Source organism: Poecilia latipinna, unplaced genomic scaffold (genome assembly GCF_001443285.1).
Source record: "Poecilia latipinna isolate Pla-1442-1.1 unplaced genomic scaffold, P_latipinna-1.0 Scaffold1604, whole genome shotgun sequence".
In the NCBI taxonomy this organism is placed as follows: domain Eukaryota; kingdom Metazoa; phylum Chordata; class Actinopteri; order Cyprinodontiformes; family Poeciliidae; genus Poecilia; species Poecilia latipinna.
The window spans coordinates 43,322-57,710 of record NW_015114220.1 but is presented as its reverse complement, the minus strand read 5'-3'; the positions used below and the strand labels follow the sequence as shown (position 1 = coordinate 57,710).

Genomic DNA, 14,389 nt, shown 5'->3' with positions numbered 1-14,389 from the left:
TTTATCTGTGGTAGATTTAGTCCACAAACTATCGTCATTGCTTCTTCCTAGCTGGCCGTGTGTGTTTACTCTGAGAGGTTTTCTGTCTGAAATCACAGTGTTAATGAGTGGAATCGGTTTGGTTGTGGTGTGTCACTCCACACTGTACCACCAAACCTGTCATCCCTAAGTTTTTTTTTAATCATCGTGTGTGTGGTCTCTGATGTTTGGAAAGCCGGTCAACGATTTTAAAATCTTGCCGTGTGAACCAGGCACATGTCAAGAGTCACTCTTTACAAGTCTTAGTCAAGACTACACTATTTTTTTCAACTGCAGCCTAAGCTACACAGTGCTGTCTCCGTGTCTATGAGCACACAGATGTGTGATCTCCACTTTGAATCCTGGTTGGTTGGAAATGATTAGCTTCACCTGTAAGGCTTACACTCTCGCTCACTTGATGCTCCTGTTTTTACTAAGAAAAACACGGACGTCGGGTCGGCTGAGCGAAGATGAAAGGCGTGTGGTTTAAGAGGAGAGGGGTTGAGGGATTGGGATGTAGGTGTCTGCTGAGAGAAGTCGAGACTCCAGAAGCGGCCTCATTAATCAGGACTGTGCAAGTTGGACAGCAGGAGACCGGGCATGGAGGTAGGTTAATGGAGTGTATTTATCTGACCAGCATTCTCCGTCGCAAACTCACTCCCTTTCTTGTCTGAGGCTCGCCCATCTGAAGTTGGAGAAACTCGGCGTGTATGCGCGTTTGTTGGAGGGGTGGGGGGGGAAGAGACAACGGCATTAAAGGAATGCTAATGCGACGCTGAAAGATTTACGAGATCTCTGATTTCTAAGGACAGAGTTGTCAGAAAGTCTGGAAGAAACTCAGCTGGCATACCAAACAAACAGAAGAGGGGAGGAGGAAGCGATGGGGAGGAGAGCGAGCGGGACTTAAAGACAAAGTGACAATCATTCTTATTCTGAACAATTTTATTAAGTCAACGACTGCTCATTTTGTAAGGAACGGGAGACGACAAAGGAACTAATCAGACATTAGCACCAGGAAAGATTGAAACCTCATGAAAGTCTAAAAATCTCTACATAAATACATGAACCCCAGCTGAACACCTCTGGCATTCCTCCATGACCAGCGTAAAACAAAGTTAACATGGTTTTTATTATGCTAGATTTGAAATAGGCATTCAAGCAGGGAAGACTGGAGTTATATTTTGTAGTCATTTCTGGAGATGAAAGTTTACAATAAGCGGGATGAGATGGACAGAAACACTGATTGTTTTATATAAAGACGAGACGACAGGCAGGTAGACAGATACCCTATAAGAAGGACAAAGTAAAAACAAACTAATCCATCTGGAGAAGACGGTGAAAGTTTAGTAAGGAAGTTTGGTTAATGACCATTAGATGATAAAACGAAATGATCTGGGCCACATAAAGTGTTTTCAACTACTAATTTTTGCTTTTTAATGACACCGATTTGCAATGCTAGACTGCAGCAATGGAAACTGTCAGATCAAGGGTTACGTAGGGAAATTATTGTAGATTGTTATCCAAGTCTTTGTAAAATGCTGCAAAGTCAAAGTAATATTTAATTGGTGAACACAGCTATAACTGTAATGGCCAATCTGCTGTTGTTTTTATAGCAGAAGTTGGAATAATTGTCCATTTTCTGTTTTAAGTAAATGAAGTTTGAAAGTGGTATAGTACAAAGTAAGTGAATAAATAAGCTGGTAGTATATGCAATTACCTTACTTGGCGACAGGTCAGTCATGTGACGATGAGCATGAACATCGTTTTCAGGAAATGGTTTTACCGTGAAGGATCGCATTCAGAGGACAGCTGTGTGAGCGGCTACAGTCCCTCATATTAACAGCCTATTATATCCGCTGCCAGTGTCAGCAGAACGGTGCCTCCGATCGGCGCAGGAACGGGCGTCGGCGGCCATCTTATGGCTTTTATGAGCCTTAATTGAGGTCAGAGTGGGGATGTGATTAATGACGCTCACTTCTTTATGGCATTGGCCTTTTGTACGAAAGCATAGGAAGGGAAAGAGAGGGGGTGGGGGGGGGGTCACACCTTGAGATGGATTAGATCACTCAGAAAGAATAACTTCATCTTACAAGTGTATCAAATAAATTAGATCACCAAAATGTACATTTTATTCAGTAATTCAATTTGACACTTCAGCCGACTTTCTGCATGTAGGAGGTCTTCCTGAATGCTACATTACATCTTCTTTGTGAGAAAAGCATCACTGTCTCGGTAATGTCTGAGTCCATGATTAAAGACCTCCACGGTGTCTTTAAAGACGATTTCATTTTAGAGCTGAATGCAAACTTTGGCAGAAACCAAAAAGGAATTGGTCTTGGTTGGGACTAAAGAAGTGCAGCAACAATATGCGCTCCTCCCCCCCAACATGTAGGAGGTCTGACGACGCACCGCTCCCCTCTGTGGGGAAAAACTCAACACCACCCTTCAGGTTTCATCTCGTCTTCCTCCTCCTCCACATGCAGTTTTGGTTCTACGATGCCCCTCCACTGCTTTGTATGCTCCGTGTTCAGTGACACCAACACTCTGCAGACGGAGTCGAAGGGAGCGACACTATGCATATATGGCCTCGGGGGTGCTGCACTCGTGTTCGAGAGTCACGTGGTTCAGGAAATGTTTTAAATATTCAAAACACAATAAAGTTGAAAGTTATCAAAGCTCACTGATCCACGACCAGATATTACAACGAACAGGGTAAATTCATAACTGCCTCCCTGCTCCCAGCGCCGTAATTCTGACCGTTTAACCGAGGAAGAGGGCAGCCAGAAGGAAAACTTTAAAGTGGAAATAGAAGGGGATTTGTTTTTCTTTAAAGGTCCGTTTTGCTAAGTTTTCAATAGCGAGAGGTTACCGGGTTTTCGAAAAGATGACGCTGATGCAGAACTGATTCGATTCAAAGTCTGAATCTTATTTGCCTCATCCATTATGAGACCACAGCGAGGATAAAATCACATTAATGAGACCGCGCACTAGAATACTTCCTGAGCGAATTTTGATAATCCAATTTTCTTTTGCATGAGTGATCTCTTGCGGAGAGACAGAATGTTGTTTTAAAGACAAAACTGGATTCAATCATTTGTCACGAGGCGATATAAAGTTGGACAACTCGCATGTATAATTGAAAGCAGAATGCGTCTTATAAGAATGGAAATATGAGACTAGGGTAGAAAATACGCTGCAAAGTCGCATAATACCCCAATACAACCTGTTTGGATCATTAAGCCGACACGTTACAACCACCAAGCTCAATGAATCACGACGGGATTTTATGTAACAAAGACAAAGTGAAACCAATTGCTTTAAAAGTCACTTAATTAGTAAATAGTAGAGGTGTGCCGATCAATCCCTTACATTTTGTTACAGTGAGTCTCGAGTTCAGGACGTAAAAACCTGCTTCTTTAAGTCAATATTCTTTATTCATGTGCCAGGAGTTACATGATTGCCACAGAAAAGAAGCTGTCTAGATGTTTTTAAATAACTGTTTATATTGTAAACCTTTACTTGAGCTGCTGGTAATTCAGATGTTGGAACCTCAAAGACCGAGATGTACACTTATTGTCTCTGATGAAAAGTCATGTAAATAAGGAAGAGTCCCAGTGATTAGAGCCTTAAAACAAAAAGAAATGAAGTATCAGTGATGCTCAGGGTCATATTTTGTGATGTTTTGTGAAGAAATCAGGTGTGGATTACTATCCAAACGTCCCTCTGCTCTGACGTTTTACCTCAAACCATCCTGGAGACGCCTCTAACCTGAGACTGGATGACACACAAACAGATTTCTTTGGGCCATTAAGGCAAACACTGCCAGCGGTGTTTACCCAACACTTGTCATCACCCTGAGGCTGTCATCCAGCAGTGAAAAATGACGGCGGCAGCAGCAGCCTGCTGCAAGGGGCATTTCTCAATGCCTCGGAAATGGGAAGTTCTGCATTTCCCGCCGTTTAGGACGGCAACGAACCCTGTGATCGTTCCAGACACTCAGGGTCAGCGGCGCTTTGAAGTATTCTGAAACATTTCGAGAAGAAATATTCTCCTGAAAATAAGAGGGTGGAGTCGTACGTCAGTACCAATGTCGTGCCAAACCAGCAACAATCTGGACACAGTTCTACAAACTCAACCGTGACGTTGTGCATCAGCGAAGCTTCGAGAACGTTTCGCCAGTCATTGCGTCTGAGCTGATTCAGACAGTCGTCAGGTGTTTTCCCCCTCAGGCCTTAAAAACAGCAGCTATCTGGACAATTGGCTGCTGCAGACTTTCAGGCCGATATGCAGCTGCCCATTCATCAGCAAAGTGACTGAAAAAGATGTTTCAGCAGTTAAATAGTTTCCTAACAATGACCAACCGCTTTGACGTCGTTCAGACTGATTTTTATGAAACATGGTGGAAAATCCTTTAAGTCGGGGCTGAAAACCCATTTGCGTAGCGATGCCTTTGATTAATAACAACTGTAACGTCATAAATTGAAGTCTGTTTTTTCACTTTTTTTTATTCTTCCACTGCAATGTAATGTTTTGCTTGCTTGTTGCTGTATTTTCTTTTTAATCTCATAAAGCACTTTGAATTGACCTGCTGAAACTTAATATACAGATTAAAACGCAATCCAAATGTTACACCCAGTAAACAGTTTAGAGTATAAAGCAGCAGCCTTTCCTCTGAGTGAGTTGACAGTGTCAAAAGTCAGAGTGCAAATTGTGCATCTAAATAAATTATTAGATTAAGCTGAATGCTGAAAATTGTAAAAACTATAAATCTTCCTCATTTAGTCACATCATAGATGGTGTGATCTCTAATCAGAAAAGAGAATCAGATCTTTGAGTCGTCCACCAGCTGGTCACTAATTCAATTCAAAAACACTTCATCGATCCCAAAGGGAAATCAAATTGTGTTGCAACTCATTTCATTAAAGAGTTGTTGCTGAAACACAACAATATTACAACCAATTTGAAGAAGTCTCCGACTGAAGACGCTCCGTTTTGCAATGACAGTCTCATGGAGAGGAGACGGTCAGAGTTGACCATAACTTTCTTATATTAAATTGAAGAAACTGTAAATTTAAAAATTACATTTTTTTTGTAGAGCTAGGCAGGAAAATTGTACACAATGTGGAGATCAATTAAAAGACAGACCAAAGATTTGATTTATTATTTTTGGGATCATATTGTGGTGAAGAATAAGAACAAAGGGGGGAAATGTAATGCTAAAATACACGCAAATCTCAGGATCGGGTCAATTTACAGCCCTGAGCGCCACACAGTGACCGCTGAGACAAGATGACGCTGGAGCAGACTTTCAGAGACGCTCTCCGAGTAAGAGGCCAGCAATCTACCACCGTGGCAGCCGTCTCCACGCTCCTTTTACTGTGCCTGAAGCAAGGAGAAGTCTCTAACAAGAAACCTTGGGTGCATCATTATCTATTCATCAACTTCAAGGTTGCAAGTGCAGAAAAGGGAGAAACTAAAGCCTCCTTCTAATGTGCCTGATCTTTTCAATTCCTGACACACTGATTGTAGAGATCTATCTCAGACATCTCTGAGCTTCCCCCATCACACACACACACACACACACACACACACTTCTATGCACACAACATACTTAGATGTGCCTGCATTCAGCCACACCGTGTAGTCAATCATTCAGAGATGCAGAGAGAGAAATACCGAGCAGAGGATGCATCATGTATACTTTATAAGTCCAGCTCTCGTGTCAGGCTGCAGTAGATCAATGCACACCTGATGTATTTCTGTCTCCTCCGTGATTCATCCTCGCGCTGGCGTGTGGTCATTTCAAATAAATCAGAAAACATCATCCGTCTTGTGGATCACAGATTTCAAAACCTCTTTCACTCTGATTAAGTCGTCCCTCAACGCTTCCCGTTGCGGCAAAAGATAAATCTGCACAACATTTCAACCCTTCGCGCTGCTGTTCAACACGTGAAGCCGCACCGACGGTACAGCCACTGATCGAACATCACGGGTGATTTATCAAAGCTAAATCTGATTCTAGGATCTTTAAGCAAGAAAATATGGAGGGAGAAAAAAAAAATCAAGCATCCCAAATAACAATATGGCTCAGAGTTTGCACCTGTAGTTTTTCTTGCCTGGAAAATAGAAGAAATGCAGATGACAAGCTGTCCCATCCCTGCCCAAATTGTTACCTAAACTGACTTCGACAGCCAGCTCAGAGACACAAAAGGAGGTAAATGCAACAAAGCTTTTGTACCCTTCAGCAGGTTAGCTCGTCCTAGAAACAACATTTCCTTCCAGGTGCACCAGGATGTCTAATATTTACCCATTTAAACAGGAGTTCATGTGGCATAAATGTGTGTTTTACGTAAATAAGGCTGCAGATGATCCCCGTCCCCGTGGCAACCACGAAGGCTCTGCTTTTGGTGAAATAAAATGAGATTAAATGCTTTAAGTTTTCTGCAATTAATTAACCTGAATGGAAATGTAAAACTCTAATCCTTAACATGAATTAAATAAAAGGAAGAAAATATATAATAAACTATGCAAATAATGAAAACATAATAGTTGCAATGAAATACACTGAACAGTCAAAGAAAAAAAAGAAAACGCGTTAATGTGCGTATACCTCAAAGTTTCTGCTGATTAAACTTATAAGGTCTTCTGGTTATTGTTTAATCTGCATCACCAGAACCAAAACATGGAAAAGCAGCATTCATGCTCCAAAAATCTGGAACAAACTTCCAGAAAACTACAAAACAACCGAAACGTTGACTTCCATTAAATCAAGGCTAAAACCCCCTGCTGTTCAGAGCTGCCTTTCATTAATAACAACTGAAACATTGATTAATATAATTGATGTGTATTTTTATTTATTTTTTGATGACGATGATGGCATCTGACAAGATGCAACGATTATTGCTTGCTTCACATGTTTTTAATGTCTAAATCACTCTGTTGCTGAAATATGCTACGTAGATAAACTTGATTTGACCTTTTTACAGGTAATCTCAGCCGTTTGGTCTTACTTGTTGGGTAAAAGGTGAGGAAGAAGAGAAGAAGTCCAGTAGCCAGGTTCCCCAGGAAGGTGACGACACCACAGGTGACTCCTTCAGGGACCGGGTACACCGTCTCAATGGAGAGTTCGAAGAATATCGGCACGCTGCTGTTAACGAATATGCCAACCAGGATGCAGGAAGTGTAGAGGATGGCTGTGGAGAGACAAAACAAACCAAATAAATCAAAAGAATATATATATATATATATATTTAAAGCAGCACATTAATAAAATTAACCTGAGCAATTCTTTTTGAAAGAAAGATACGAGGATGCAGTTTGTGGAACAGGAGTGATATATTCAACCTTTTCGGGGCTTCCTGCTCCACCATTTTTTACCAGCACCAGATTTATGATGGACCTTCACCACGACACAACGGTCCATTTAGTAAGCGAGACCTCAAGGTGGCAATTTAACAGGAAACCAAAGTACCGTAGGTGTTTTCACAGTAAATGGCTTTCTTTCTCAAACCCAATTCCAACGTGCCTTTGCCCCCTTTCCTCGGCGCGACATGATTAGTTTGTCACTCGAAATGTGTTTTTCCGGCTCAACTTCATAATTATGATGTTTCTCTTTCATGAGTGCTGTCTCAGAAATAATTGGTTGGAGGCAGAAGGTGCAGGAGCTAATAGAACATGCGAGCATAAAACGCAATTTGTTTTTCCACCAAATTGTGTTTTCGGTTTCTTCTTTCTCACTTAAATCTTTAAATAATTCATCTTTAACTTTGGGGAAAATATTCATTGATGAATATATTAGCTCTGGACTCATAATTGTTGCATCTACCTTTAGGAAAAGTTGAGTGAGGAGTGATGTGTCCTGTCCTATTTCTTACTTTCCATCATGGGGGGGATTGTTTGTACCAGTCTGGCATGTCGTGCAACAAAAAACACGTTGATTGCCTTGGCCGACCAATTCGGTTTCAATTTATTTTGCAATATATCACTGGTTTTAGTTCGCCTGCGCACGTCGCATTAAGATGCAGCTGGTATCACGGATCCTACAGTACATTAAAATGAAATTTCTTATTCTTTTGCCAAAATGCACAGGTGTCCACTTGGTTAACAGCTTGTCTCATTTGCTCCTTGTGCACGGTGCGAATGAGCAAAACCAGCTCACAGGAACTACATTCAGCATTTTCAAAATTTGCTGGAACTGTTGGCGGGCGAGCTTTCAATTCGACATCTACCGATTCGGTCCGAGGTGACGCCAATGTGCAAAAAGAAACACACTCATCCCTTCTGGAGCGCCAGAGTTCCCGTTTTCTTCCCAATCTCAGCGAAACGGTGGAAATGACTGTCCCATTTGTCTGCATGTTCTTTTTATCCCAGCTCCTCTGAGGACCATCACATTCCTGAGAACAGGTTTGCTACTGGGAATCCTCTTCCCCAAGAGGCTGCCTTCAAAAGGAGATGTGTTTTCTCTGTACCGGCTCCCAAAAGGTAGGAGGAGACCCTTTGAAGGAAGACGATAACTAATCATCTCTGAGGAACGCTTTGAATATTGTAAGCTGGCGGAAAATGTAAAAAACGAGAACAAGAAAAGAATTTGGAGCTACGGATCTATAAATATCTGTTACATGAAAGACCTGTCTCCATTCACTGCCTTCTCAGTAAGTGAACTGTCACCCCGTAACAAAAAGGTGTTTGGGTTGCATCTAGCACATGCTGAGAAAGAATACCTTGTGTTCCATCTTAGCATATGCAATATTTCTATAGATAATCCCGTTTTCCACCCACTGAACAAAATTGTTCATGTTTTAATTGTGGATTCTGTGTTAACCAATCATTGGAGTGGTTTTCTATGTTGGTAAGTAGGTTTTGAGTCCCAAACCTGTATTTTTGTGTTATTTAAGTATTTAGTTGGTAGTAGGTATGGACTTCTGACTGGTGATAGTCAGTAGAGGTGCACCAATTACATTTTTCTGAACCATCACTGATTTTTTCAAAAAGCCTTACCTGCCGATTACAAATTTTGGCCTATATCAATTTTTTTCTGTCTGAAAAGTCGCCAACTATACAGCAACAAAGTTGCTAAGTTGGCAACAGTGTGGTGACTATTGTTAGCCTCAGACGTGGCCTGCTGGACGGGTCCATCATTAATTTATTGTCTGCTGATTTATACATAGGTGATGTTTAGTACTGACACACAAAATGTAAAAACCACATTGAAACAACATATTTTCTAACCAGAAATGCTTACAGACAATGCTGATGCTGATAAGACATGAACTGTTGTGCCCTTGTCTTTTAGTCTTGAGTCGTTGCTTCCCTTAAAGCTAACTTTCCATTTTTTTTCTAACAGTTGGGGAAATAATGTTTCCAACAGAAATATTGCTTTTGGTAAATGGGGTAATTCAATCCTCCTAAGTGGTTCAATATGACAAAACTAATCAATGTTCTTTGGTGAATTTTGGAGAAAATAAGTGTGCACTCTCCTTTTTATTCCCTCTGAATATTTTTTTTTTCTTTTCGCATGGCATATTAGGCATACAACATGGATATACTACATGCCTACATGTACCAGGGGAGTGTTACTCTAGAAAAAAAGATATTGGGACATATCTGAATTGCTTGACTCACTTTATTAGACAGGTATATTATAACCTGGTTGTATGTACTATAACCTTCAACCATCAATCAGTTTACCTCATTTCCTTTTGAAAGAGAAGTGATTTCTGGATTACAAATATGCTTCCATGCTCTGTGGTTCTAGATGTCACATCATCTATAAGTGATGGGTGTGAGAACAAATGCTTTTGTGTCAGAAAAATGTTTTAACATCCTTTTTATGTTTCTGCTTGAGAAACTGTGAAATGCCCAATTGTGATTAATTTAAGCTTTATACGTTGATGAATGGGATGTTTTCTGGTTGTAAAATATGATGCTTCCTTTTCAACAGAATGCATTAGCTTCTTTGTGTGTGTGTGTGTGTGTGTGTGTGTGTGTGTGTGTGTGTGTGCGCGCGCATGCGACCTTGTTTAGCTGTTCTATTTCAGACCATTTCTAGCACATTTACTAAACCTCTGCAGACCAAAGGGCCTAATTCGGTGTTAGATGTTAGGTTTAGAGGTATGATGTGAGTTTAGTTTAAGGTCAGGGAAAATGTCTGGGTTAGACATAAATGCAGTTACTAAAATGAATGAAAGTCAATACAAAGTTCTAATCTGAGTAGAAATACAAACTCAGGGTTTCCTCCAGAAAGCCTGCTAAGCCCGGTGGTAGGGGGCGCTATAGGGAACACTACCATGTTTTTGTGCTTTAAAAATTTCTTTACTGTTACTGTACAAAAAAATCCCATATAAAATCAAACAAAGCTTAGCCTGGTGTTGATCAAGTAAAGCCTGGTGGCCCGCCAGGCTGATAATACACTAGAGGAAACCCTGAAACTTGTGTGTGTGTACAATCTTAACTATTCTTCTTAGAACTATAATTCCTGGCATATTTACGAGCCTTCTGAAGACCAATGGTCCTTATTGGTACCAAAGCCTAGTGCTGTGGACTTCCCTGTGATTTTTATGGTTTTAGTTAAGAATATGGGTTAAGACTAAGGTGTGAACTGAGTTTAGGTTAGGCTTACGTTTAAGCATGTGCTGGTTATGGTTAAGTTTAGTGTAAGGGTACAGGAAGGCATGCTAGGTGTCACAACGCGATGTCTCGCTGGCATCTTAGGTACGATGCCAGACAAATGAGAACTGGCTGCAGCAGGCTGCCAGTGTCTGGGATAAAAGGACATGAGCTAGAGAGAGAGAGAGCAGATCCAGGGGTTGGGAGAATGATGACGGACGATCGTGATTATAATCTGTGGTTTAGAAATACATGATTATATGCTTATTAGATGGCTTAGGGAAGGGGAGCTAAATCCACTAACATCCCTAAAGGTTGTTATCGCTGATGTGAATTGATTGATAGCTCAGCTTGTGACACCTACTTCCTTTAATCATTTTGACTTTGTACTCCAACACGCACAATGAGACAGTGACTACAGGGTGGAAAATGTGACTAAGCTTCAGTGACTGGAAAAAAAAGAAAGAAAAAAACCCGAGAGTCACCTTGATGGCGATGTTAGCGCGGGCCTACCTGCGGTGACCGGAAGGTGGGTAATTGTGCTCAAACAGGTGAGCGTAAACCACGTCGAGGACAGCGAGGCTCCTGCCAGCATTAGCACCAGAATCAGCTTCAGCATCCCACGGATGGAGTCTGCAAATCTGAGGATCAGAAAAAGGTAAGAAGGGGGGAAAACGACAACAAAACAAAGTTTCCTGTTGTGTAAAAATGTAAAACACCGACTCAAATTCAGAGATACGTACAAGCCGACAAGATTAAAAGGTAGCTGCTCCGGAAACAAGACGCATCCTTCACAAGCACAAGATGATGCGACGCAATTCTTCAGCAACTCAGGTTCCTCTGTGACGAGTGTCAAAATATATTACAGAGGACACGCACTGTTTCGCGGGAAGGATAGATCATTTCCATCTCCCACTTGTTTCTGAGTGCGTCAGTTCTACTTCTCATTAGACTGGAAGACAAAACGCGTCGAGTTGATTCAATTTGTCTCACCAACTGAGCAGGCAAACTCAAGACGTGCGGCATATTAGAGTGTGGAAGGGAAGCCACTGGGCCATATTTACAAAGAGATCTTTCAAGTTTCCAGACTTCTTTCCCGTCTAAACTCATTTCAGCTGGCCCTCTCTTCTCCTCTGGGTATACATATGTATGCTTGAGGAAGATTAGATGAGGCTGGATTTGCCTGTAGCAAAGACAGGCACTAATTGCTTTCATTTCGTTGGTCACAGACGAGATGCAGAAGAAAAGAGGGCTGAACCCGACGAGCAACCCGATACGAGAATAAAAGAACCTGCTGCGAATGATTGATCGGTTCGGCTGGGTGGTGGAGTTCTGTCAATGAGCTGAAAGCGAGGGGATGACAGAAAACAGCCTTTGCGTTGAGAGACACACTGTGCTCCGCCGTGGCATTTTTACAAGACTAATGCCTTTTACGCGTTCTATACGCTGACAAATTAGTTCTGTGTTCTCGTGTGAATGCTTCGACAGCCCGCCGCGACAGGCCACAGAGCTTAACCTGACGAAACACCGAATGGGGAGTTCATGGTCCCGCTCTTGCCAAAACACATGGATCTCTGTTCCGAGCGCACAATCGCACCACTAAAATCTGCATTCGCCATCTGCCGCAGGCTGGCTCGCATCCACAGCTCTTCACGCACTTCTGGTGCCAGAGATGGGCGAAAACATTTCCCCCCGCGGCCCGCAAAAGCCTCTCAACCCTTTGGCGGAGAAGATCACCGACGACCGAGCTGTGTGAATTCCAATCGGCTCGTTTATTCGCACCGAGCAGCTCTTCTCGAACAGTTCCCCGTCTAGCCCCAGAGTACGCTCAATAAAGACGTCTGTTGCTGCTTTTGCTAAATGTCAGCTGAGCTCAAGGGTTCAAAGAGGAGTCAAGGACTCGATGCAACCTGCTGGGTTTCCCCCGATGGAAAACTTTTTAAACTAATCTGAATGATAAACTTGACTGCAGTGTTTGATAATACCAATCAGAATCTATGTTTGATTGGACTGAATTGACTTTTTTGTCATGTAGCTTGAGATGACATGTTGTGAATTGGTGATATATAAATAAACTGAATTGTTAGCGGCTAGCGGCTAGCAACTGGACTAATCAAACCTCAACTAAATAATTCTACGTCAGAGATGATTTAAAACGACGTCAAGGTATGAAAACACAAAGCAGGCATTTTCAACATTCTTTGGAATCAGGAGTAACTTAGTATTAGACATAAAAACTGCAATAAATACAGCGGTTAAGGTTGGAGTATTCTATACTGATCACAGATTTGTCAAAACACAGTACAGGATTTGTGAAGCCTTTAAAAATAAATAAAAATAAAAGAGGACTCCAAATTCTTTTAAAACGTAAAAAGTACTGTTAAAACTTTGTCTCTCTCATGAACCGTGCCATTTGGTAAATTAGGCGACTTAACGAGGTAATATTCAAAGTAAAAGTCAGTATTTTCCATCTTTGTAACAGATTTTATTACCAGCAAACACAACATCATCTAAGTAGCGTCGAGTCAAATTGCATTTTCTGCTCTCCGGTGGATGCAGGCGGGGATGTTATCGTTCAGGCCTGTCCGCTGTGAGTGTGGCAAGCACAGATGGAATAATGTGATGACCAACACGCAATCACAAATCGTCCCTGGTTACAGGCAAAACCTATTAGGCCGAAGCTGATCATCATTTGTATTTGCTCTGTATCGTCTCATGGAGCTGGAGATTTGGGCACCTCGGGCCTCCGTGACGTGCAGGAAAATTACCTGGTTTGCTTTTCTGCCACCCACACGTCTCTGGGGAATTGTAATGGGAGGATAATTGCTGAAGCTCGTTAAGTTGTTTCTGTCGACATTCTTTGTTTCGTTTTAGGAAAAGAAAAAGAAAAAGACAAAGGCGCAGCGTGGAACTTTGAACCCATCAGCTGACTAACAGATACCAGTTTTTCTGCCGCGTGCGTTTCATGACAGGCGCGAAGACTCGGATTGCGGCCGGTTTGACAAACGCCGTCATGAGAGCGCCCACCGGAAAGAGCCAATTTGTAGGTAAACGCTGAGCTCTGTGTTCCCAAAGAGGTTGAAGCAATCCGGGATTAAAAGCAGATTAACGGCTTTCGCTATAGCCGATGATCTTTCTATGATAAACCGGATTACAGACTGTTGCATGAAATCTCCAAAGTTTGGGATATTTTCTATAATCTAACCCTGCTGTGAACTTCTTCTAAACTTTTACAGGGTATAAATATCTTACATTGAAACCACAAGGCACCATAAAACACAATTTTAATGGAAGGAATTAAGTGATCGTTCATTGTAGCAAGAAGACAAGATCAGACATTAAACAAATATAAATCAAAGCTCGTATTTAGATACAAGAGGATGAACAGAGGAAGTCAGTGAAGAAATTAAAATTCTGTTTAGCTCCTTTTTGTTTCATCTCATGTAAAGCAGCTCTTGCAAAACTGTTTTAAAATCAAAGGGCTGTCAAATCGCATCTCAGATTAATTTCTAAATACAGGATCAGTGAGCGCTGATATGGGTAATGAGAACACCAGACTTCTGTGATAAAAAGATACTAAAACAGCAATTCAGCTCTTTAATCATACTTCACTTTCCTTTTTCGCTTCACGTGTAATAAGTCCACGTGATTAAATGGTGGTTAAATGGTCGCTGCATGTGGATGGGTTGCACTACACAGCAAAAACCTTTTGCCCACTACATGTGGTTGAATAAACTTACTTTAAAGTCTAATTTTTATGCTCTTT

The 14,389-nt window shown here is 41.5% G+C and overlaps 1 protein-coding gene across 1 annotated transcript in view; it reads right to left on the bottom strand.

Annotated features, from left to right (window-relative positions):
- slc49a4 (solute carrier family 49 member 4) overlaps window positions 1–14,389 on the bottom strand; it is a 48,307-nt gene that overhangs the window by 3,229 nt on the left and 30,689 nt on the right. Inside the window, exons 7-8 of the mRNA XM_015059149.1 lie at window positions 11,137–11,264; window positions 7,029–7,211 (exon numbers count right to left, since the gene is read on the bottom strand). Of these exons, the coding sequence (XP_014914635.1) occupies window positions 7,029–7,211; window positions 11,137–11,264 (311 nt within the window). The remainder of the gene's footprint in view (window positions 1–7,028; window positions 7,212–11,136; window positions 11,265–14,389) is intronic.